Source organism: Oncorhynchus nerka, linkage group LG24 (assembly GCF_034236695.1).
Source record: "Oncorhynchus nerka isolate Pitt River linkage group LG24, Oner_Uvic_2.0, whole genome shotgun sequence".
Lineage (NCBI taxonomy): Eukaryota > Metazoa > Chordata > Actinopteri > Salmoniformes > Salmonidae > Oncorhynchus > Oncorhynchus nerka.
This window is the reverse complement of record NC_088419.1, coordinates 23,327,413-23,336,404: the sequence shown is the minus strand read 5'-3', so window position 1 is coordinate 23,336,404 and position 8,992 is coordinate 23,327,413. Positions and strand designations below refer to the sequence as shown.

Below are 8,992 nucleotides of genomic sequence, written 5' to 3'. Positions count from 1 at the left end.
TAGTTAAATAAAGGTTAAATTACTCGTTCATACGCCTACAGCTCAATGTGCTCAAGCCGCCCATATGAGTCATGTGATGATCATGTTGTAGCCTGTTGTCGATGGTTTCACACGTCATGATTACCTGCTGTGTTCCTTCTCCATTTCACCAGTGTGTGGAAGAAAAATCATAGCTTTAAAGGAACTGAAAGCACAAATGTTTTGTTTCTTTCTCCAATGGTGTAGATCTTACTCACTCACTGTGTATTTACAGTACCTGATTGAAAGTACACCAAGAGGATAGACCAGTAATCAACCTGGGAGGCAGAAACCTATGTTTAGATAATGTACTAAACCTTTATCTTTGTAAAGACCAAACACTTGAAACTGCACTAAAAAGCAGTCATTCATTCCCTTTATAGCATATCCATCAAAATAAACCAAATCCATTTGCTCTGTAAAATGAACCCTCCACTTATTTGATTTAGATGAGATTTATTAGGATCCCCATAAGCCAAAGCCAATGGCAACAGCTAGTCTTACTGGGGTCCGACACACAACGAAAAATACATTACAGACATAACTTATCCACTTATTCTCAGTACATGCAGGTAGATAAGGAAGTGTAAGACACTTTCCTTAGAATTTCTGTGGGAACTATGTGGGAACTGTTCCTGAGAAAACCGCTGTCATGCATGGCCTACGAGGATGCCTCACCCCAACCAGAAATGTATTTATTTATTTTTTAAACATATTCATGAAAATATTCTGTAAATATATCAATCATCAAATGTCTTGTTTTGTCATTAAGTATCTCAAGCATCCACATTAAGAGGTAACTAACCTACTGCATTGTATCACAACGCAATTTTAATCAGCCGAATAAGGTTTACTGTACATTGAGCATTATGCTGTGCTGTAAGCATGCATGCAAAATATTTTAACTGTAGCTTGGGTGACCATCATCTGTTGTCCACCCAACTCCTTTGTAACATGATACTATATTGTCCAAATACATGTATTCAATATTTGTCATACGTTTTAAGTCTCATGCAAATATGTAGCCTGGGTGTTTTTGCATATTTTTGTGTACTGAATAAATATAATGTCCTTGATTCTAAACCTGTCAGGCCAAAACATTTCATTTAAGAGCAACTTGACTCTCAAGGGGAGGGTTTATGGTTCTGGCTGTTGTCAATCTCATCTGTCAGTTGAGCTGCAGCCACGACTCAGAGAGCAGGTGAGTTCATTGCAGGAGGAAATGGTGTCTGGCATTCCAGAGGGAAAAACGTAGTAGTATCAGCCTCTGTGTGTGTGCTGTATCACAAGAAAGACAAGCTCTAGATTTTCAACTATAGACTTTATTTTGACAGACATACCACTATGGCATGTTATGCAAATTGAATTATATTTCACAGTTCCTGAAAGCTATTCTTCTTGTTTCTGATTCAAAATGATGTGTGTGGTAGTGTGTGTACGTCAGTGGAGGCTGCTGAGTGGAGGACGGCTCATAATAATGGCTGGAACAGAGTAAATGGAATTTGATATCATTCCACCTATTCTGCTCCAGCCATTACCACGAGCCCATCCTCCCCAATGAAGGTGCCACCTGTGGTGTATCTTGGGGTTATTAAACGTCCGCTCTTACCATATGAATCGAATACAAGCTGCTCATATTTCAAGAACTAACCTCATATTCAATAGAACTTCACCTACTACTGAACAATATGTAACAGTACAAAGTAAGAACAGTGCCGGGTAACTGGGTAGGTACAGTATCAAGTCTCAGGCAGTCCCACTGTGTTGTAACGCCACACCAGGAAGATCAGAGAAAGAGGGGAAGAACTCTAAGGGCTTACCTATAACAAGCTGCATTCTGACCCAGACTCCGTATTGGGCTCAGATGAGGAAGTGAAATGATTGCATTTGTCTTTTGCTTCCTTGCTGGCATTGGTCTGAGCAAAGTCTCTGGAGACTTCCTCATATGACTAATAAGAGTACACACAGGTTCTGTCTCTCCATGAGATTGACGCTCTCTCACACACATCAACAGGTTCTCCACCAGACAAGCAGGCTGATTGCTGCTCCTTCTAACTGCCACCTACTGGAACTGTAAGTAGAGAGAGAGAGGGAGCAGAATTAGCACACAATCCACCTAATGTCCAAATCTTGTTCAGCTGCAAGGGTTTACTGTATGTAAATGTTTGTAACTTCTTAGAGCTGATATAATTTATTTAGGTAGTTTTGGTTTCTTTGATAGTTCACTGGGATTGTCTTTATGTTGTTTGCTTGAGAGTTTGGCAAGTGTTCATTTCAACTACCACACAGTTCACAGCAAGTGTTCAGTGAGACACGAAGTGTGTGATCGTTGTAAGACAGGCGTGGGAAGCCTCATACTCTGCATTCAGGACTGTGTCTAGTCTTGTAGAGGTGGTGCAGAAAGAGTGTTCTGGTTTGAGATGCAGCGGTGAGAGAGGATGTGGTTAGAAGTAGATTGTTCAAACTATTCAGAGGTAGAAGATCAACAACCCTAATCTCACTTTTGTCACGTGCAAATGAGTGGGGGTGTGGGGTATCGTAACCCATATTTATCTTGGAATTATCACCCCTATATAGTTGTCCACTAACTGGCATGGTATGCTTCTCTATTAGAGTTTACTTGTAAACTGAGCAATGTTTGTCTTAGCCTGACATTTTCTTCCTTATTCTCCAAGAGGCGTTTATGATGTATCAATGAACATTAAACACGTCTCTTATCAAACTCCTGTCAGGACTCTGTCTGTTGGGTCTACTCTGTCTAAGGTTGTCACCTGTTGTATTCGGCGTATGTGACAAATAAAATTAGATTTGATCTTGAAAACACCAGTGCCTTTCAAATTTGAATGCGGTCGGGATGAAAGGGTGCTCTTAGGGAACAGATGATGGGGCATACAAACGTGTGTGTGTGTGTGTGTGTGTGTGTGCATGTAACACTGCATGTTAAAGTAGAGATAAGGAGTTTCAATTTGTGCTTGTTCACTGTCACCATAATAGTCCACGATTGGTGAAAAATACATTCCTGAAGTTTTTAACACTTTCTAAATATGTATGCTATTCTTAGATATAACCTCAACATTCCATAGGCCTACCCAGAATAGAAGGTAAAGGGTGTGGTGAAGGTATGCACAGCATGTCACTTTTCTACCTTTTATACTCAGTCATTGGTAGAGTCACTTTGTAAAATAATTATTGGGGTTTTCCAGACCACTAAATGGAGGATGTGTCTGACTGGACTGATGTAAAGTATTTGCGAAACAAATATCATAAATAATTTCTGTTTTGGTTCAAAGAGAGGAATATCCTCATTAATTCTGGTGGTCTATATTTGTTATGACAACGGACGCTAGTTGTATCAAACACTTTATTTAAGTTCACCTGAGCCTATAGGGGCTTTCTAGACCAGTATGACGTGAGCGTCTGCGTGCAGTCATGAGACTGTGGCAGCGCGAGCAGCCGATTCTATCCTTGTGCAGTGTGCACCTAACCACATTGAAAGTATCTGAAAGCCCTGTGACCTCCACCATGCTTCTTCATGTGTATACAGAGTTGAGGTTGCCTCACCTCACCCCCCCTGGCCTTCCTGCACCTGTCAGATCTTCCAAAACTGATGCTGTTGTTGTGGAAACAGTGATGAAGTGATAGAAAAAGGAGACGAGGAGGATTCCCCAACAGACAGAGTCCTGACAGGAGCCTGGAAGGATACTACTACTAGACACTGACAGACCTGAGGCAGAGTGTGCCACACTGAGCTGAGGACCAGCAGCATGGACCAGCAGCATGGAAAAGTGGAGCGCTTCCTCAAGCTGGGCTACTCCCATAGTGACATTGTGCGTGTGCTAGAGAGCCTGCGTCATGACGCCCAGACCAACGAAATACTGGAGGAGCTGATCAAGACCTGCCAAATCACCACTACAACAACCACCACCACCCCATCCATACCAGCCAGCCACTCAGCCCACTCCAGCCCACAGCTGGTCCCTCGAGGCTGCAGCTCTCCCCACCCCAACCAGTCCCTACGGCCCAGCTCAGCTACAGACGGGGATCCCACTTTGGGATTCAGACCGGTGGTAATTGATGGAAGCAATGTGGCCATGAGGTGAGAGTACTACTTAATTTTGGACTATAGGAATTTTAGCATTAAATAGATAAAGACAGAGTATTAAATGAAATGCTGGCACTAATTAAGCTAATGTATGTACTAATGAAAACATAACCACATAGCGATTTATTTGGTCACCCACAGCACCTGTATTGTCAGATATGTTATAACAATAGTGAAAAACACATGCTACAAATACTTTGAAATAATCAACAGGTGACAGAGGTAGGTGTTGACACTGCAGCCCGAAACTGAGAGGAACAAAACGAGAAGTTCACTTCTCATAAATCAGATGTTATTTTGTCCAACACAGATCACGTGTCTCAAACTAAAGCTGGGGGGGTGCTGAACTTTGAAGGATTCTACTTCACAGGCAAACTCACTCCTCTTACTCAAATTAACTCTGGCATAAATTCCAGTGACAGTTTGCTTACCAAGCAGCCTTTGATTACTCAAGTCCTGAGTTTCCTTGTTCCTAAAGGTCTCTGTCCCTAAAGCTTTAACTCCAAAACACTACCTAAACTTTCTAAGCAAAGTACATCTTTCTACTAATCATTGTGTATTTTCTATAACCTGTGCTATTGTTGTTGGGTTCGGTGCCCTGCCCCAGTGGCTTTATAAGGCAACAATGTCTTATCTTTGGTGTCCTGTTATGCAAAGTTGCCTACCACTTCCTGATGGTTGAGTGCAGGGAAACCCCACGCTATATATAGTGCTGTCTGTATAGGCAAATGATCCACTCCCTGTGATCAGCTGCCAGTCAGGGTCTGGGAGGCCTTATAGAATTATAGGTCTTAGGCCTGTCTAAAGTATTGCTGGAGACATCGCACCACTATTAGGATGCTGCAGTTCACATGTGATACAAGGTTACAAAAGTGTGACATTATATCTTCTCCAAGACTTTCTGTTATTCCAGTTTTTGGTAATTTGGGGAGATAGTTTTCACTTTAGACTTGTTTCTGGGATTAAAGGACACACAACAGTCTCTTTGCTGGGGCTATGCAAAAGAGTGAATTGGAGTAGGTGAGTCACGCAGCTAGCTGGCTTCAGTCGTTTTACAACTGAAAAAGGGAAGCTAATGTTCTACTGTGGCTCCTGTCTTTGCAGCCATGGCAACAAGCAAGTGTTTTCGTGCCGGGGGCTGTTGCTGGCAGTCAGGTGGTTTTTGGAGAGAGGTATCCGTGACATCACAGTGTTCGTGCCTCTGTGGAGAAAGGAGCAACCCCGTCCTGAGGCCCCCATGACAGGTAGGACACACCTGTTATACTATCTGACCAGGGCTAGATGGCACTGTGGAGCCACAGGTCACCAACACACTGAGCACCTACACCATACAAGTATTGATGGCCTTTTATAACTGAGAATTGTTGTTTACACCCTGTATGCTGTGCACTACTTTCTTGTCTTTTTAATGATTGATATGATACAATCCATCAAGTCTATGGAACTCTAACCTCTCGTCACATGACCCTGCAGATCAGCCCATCCTCCATGAGCTGGAGAAGAGAAAGATCCTGGTGTACACCCCGTCACGCTGCGTCAACGGGAAGAGAGTGGTGTGTTACGACGACCGCTACATCATCAAACTGGCCTACGAGTCCGACGGCATTGTTGTGTCCAATGACAACTACAGAGACCTGCAGATAGAGAAGCCAGAGTGGAAGACGTTTATAGAGGAAAGGCTGTTGATGTACAGCTTTGCCAATGACAAGTAAGTCCCAACACTAAGACTTACAGCATCTAAGAGGGCATCTGATGCAGGGCCTATAAGGAGGATATAAACCATTTTAATTTGGGGTTGGCATATGAGAGTTAGTATACCACCTGTTACACCACCTACAAAATCCCTCCTGCTTATATACTTGTAATACATCTGTAATGAAGACTTGACTTCAAGAGTTTTGGGCATCATGTTTACATCATATTCATATGACTTTATATTCGAGGTTCATGTTTACATCGTATTCATATGACTTTACATTGAAGGTTCATGTTTACATCATATTCATATGACTTTACATTGAAGGTTCATGTTTACATCATATTCATATGACTTTACATTGAAGGTTCATGTTTACATCATATTCATATGACTTTACATTGAAGGTTCATGTTTACATCATATTCATATGACTTTACATTGAAGGTTCATGTTTACATCATATTCATATGACTTTACATTGAAGGTTCATGTTTACATCATATTCATATGACTTTACATTGAAGGTTCATGTTTACATCATATTCATATGACTTTACATTGAAGGTTCATGTTTACATCATATTCATATGACTTTACATTGAAGGTTCATGTTTACATCATATTCATATGACTTTACATTGAAGGTTCATGTTTACATCATATTCATATGACTTTACATTGAAGGTTCATGTTTACATCATATTCATATGACTTTACATTGAAGGTTCATGTTTACATCATATTCATATGACTTTACATTGAAGGTTCATGTTTACATCATATTCATATGACTTTACATTGAAGGTTCATGTTTACATCATATTCATATGACTTTACATTGAAGGTTCATGTTTACATCATATTCATATGACTTTACATTGAAGGTTCATGTTTACATCGTATTCATATGACTTTACATTGAAGGTTCATGTTTACATCATATTCATATGACTTTACATTGAAGGTTCATGTTTACATCGTATTCATATGACTTTACATTGAAGGTTCATGTTTACATCGTATTCATATGACTTTACATTGAAGGTTCATGTTTACATCGTATTCATATGACTTTACATTGAAGGTTCATGTTTACATCGTATTCATATGACTTTACATTGAAGGTTCATGTTTACATCGTATTCATATGACTTTACATTGAAGGTTCATGCCTCCTGATGATCCTCTGGGAAGGAATGGCCCAACGATTGACAACTTCCTGAGAATAAAGCAGTGGACCCCAGAAAACAAGAAGGAGCGTTGCCCATATGGTTGGTAGATATTTTACAATACACACTTTTATTTTCAGTTTCCTACCTCATTCACCTGGGGGTTTTGACTGTAACTCATCCAATGTGAGCCAGCTGAGCAGGATTTGATTTGTAGTTTGTGACTAGTAGTTGGGTCGGTTGTAATTCCATTTGGCTGCCTGTCAGTCGGCTGTTGGCAATGGGAGAGCAGCACCACTCCAAGGCTACAGCACAGCGCCACTCACAAACAAAATACCTTATTATCAACACCCAGGATAATAAAGCTAACGGCAGGCCTGGGATTATTCCTGTCAGAGGAGTACAACGGACCCTCATAGCACTCTGCCGTGTACCTAGTGGAACAAAAACAGGCTGGAGACTAGACATATTTTGTTTGCTTTGCTAAGTGTGTTTACAGTACTAAAGAAGGGGGGAAGAGGGCTTTACAGTGAGTGCACTCAGACAGACACACATCCTAGTTGACAGTCTCTCTAAAGAGTTACAGGGTTACATATGTGAGACATGTTTTTGAAAGCCCATAAATATTCCTTATATGTTTCTTTCCAGGGAAGAAGTGTACTTATGGAGTGAAGTGCAAGTTCTACCACCCAGAGCGCTCCAACCAATCGCAGCTGTCTGTAGCAGATGAGCTTAGAGCCAAGAGCAAACCTGCTGCTCAGACAGACAGGGAGTGGTCATTTCTCCCCTCAGGCCTCGGCCAGGAGGGCCATATCTACACATCCCTTTATGAGCCGGATCACACTACTAATCATCTACACAGATATCCTTCCACACCGCCTCACCTTAGAAAAAATGAACATTCCCATTCCCACAGGGCTTTGCCAAGTGATCAGTTCACCAGCCAGAGAGAAACAGGCAGCCCAGTTCTACAGCACAAATCCAGCCACCACTTCTGCCCCAGCCCAGACACTGACGAGGCCTTTGGCTCCTTGGAGACCTCGCTGTCCAGACTATATGTCCAGGACCAGACAAACAACCCCAAGGGGCCCGGGGTGTCTTACACATACAGCAGTGGGGTGGCCGGGTGCAGCCAGGGCAGTGGGGACGTCTACCCTTCTAGCACTTACAGCAGCCACAGTTACGGCAGCAACACACAGAGGCTCAGCCTGGGTGGGCCTTCCTCGGGAGTCCACTATGCCCCCCAAAGACTGCTACAGTGTGGCTGTGACCACTCACAGAGCTGTGAGTGCAGCCAGTGCATGTACGGCCACCAGCATCTCCAGCCACAGCTAAGAAAGAGCTCCTATGTTGTTCACAGTAACCCCATCCATTTCACCGAGCAGCAGTACTTTCAGAGTCCTCCCCCACAAAGGCAGAGTCACAGCCTCCCAGAACACAGCCTGGGACAGGGCCTCTCTGGTGAGAGAGTGGAGATGACCAGGTCCAATGGCGGTAAAGCTGCAGATAGTGAGCAGAGGAGGAGTGTGAAGAACCAGCTCAGCACCCTCTTCCCCCCCAGCATGGTAGACTATGTGATGAGTCTGTACCCACACACCCTCAACAAGTCAGAGCTGGTTCCTCTGATCCAGAGGTTCAGAACCAGCCACGTTCCCTTCTAACGTGCAAGATCTTTCTCTGTAAGCATTAAACACAGTAGTTCCTCAGCAGACTAGAGACAAGCTTGAAAATGTAGCAGTCTGTGCTGAATTTCCTATGTATGTATATAGGTCAAGTGCAATGCACTACCATCTCCTGAATGATGCTAGTTCATTTTGAATCTAGCATTGCCTTAAAGATTATCAAAGCAGCATGTGTTGTTTTAACATGTAGCCTCAAACTGAGGGAAGCTATTTGACAGAATGGGTGTTAACCTGTACGGTATGCAGAATAATACTGTCCTTGTCATTTGTTTGTTGTCCATATTAAAAATAAGTCCTTGAAAATTGTCTGATGATCTGTCTC

The 8,992-nt window shown here is 42.5% G+C and overlaps 1 protein-coding gene across 1 annotated transcript; it reads left to right on the top strand.

The window, feature by feature from the left end:
- The first annotated feature begins 2,106 nt into the window (after positions 1 to 2,106).
- Positions 2,107 to 8,973, top strand: LOC115107681 (ribonuclease ZC3H12A-like). The gene is made up of 5 exons (XM_029631203.2): positions 2,107 to 4,114; positions 5,225 to 5,364; positions 5,594 to 5,828; positions 6,984 to 7,090; positions 7,637 to 8,973. The coding sequence occupies exons 1-5, from the start codon at positions 3,783 to 3,785 to the stop codon at positions 8,647 to 8,649; spliced, it is 1,827 nt and encodes a 608-aa protein (XP_029487063.1). The 5' UTR covers positions 2,107 to 3,782; the 3' UTR covers positions 8,650 to 8,973.
- Positions 8,974 to 8,992: the final 19 nt, after the last annotated feature.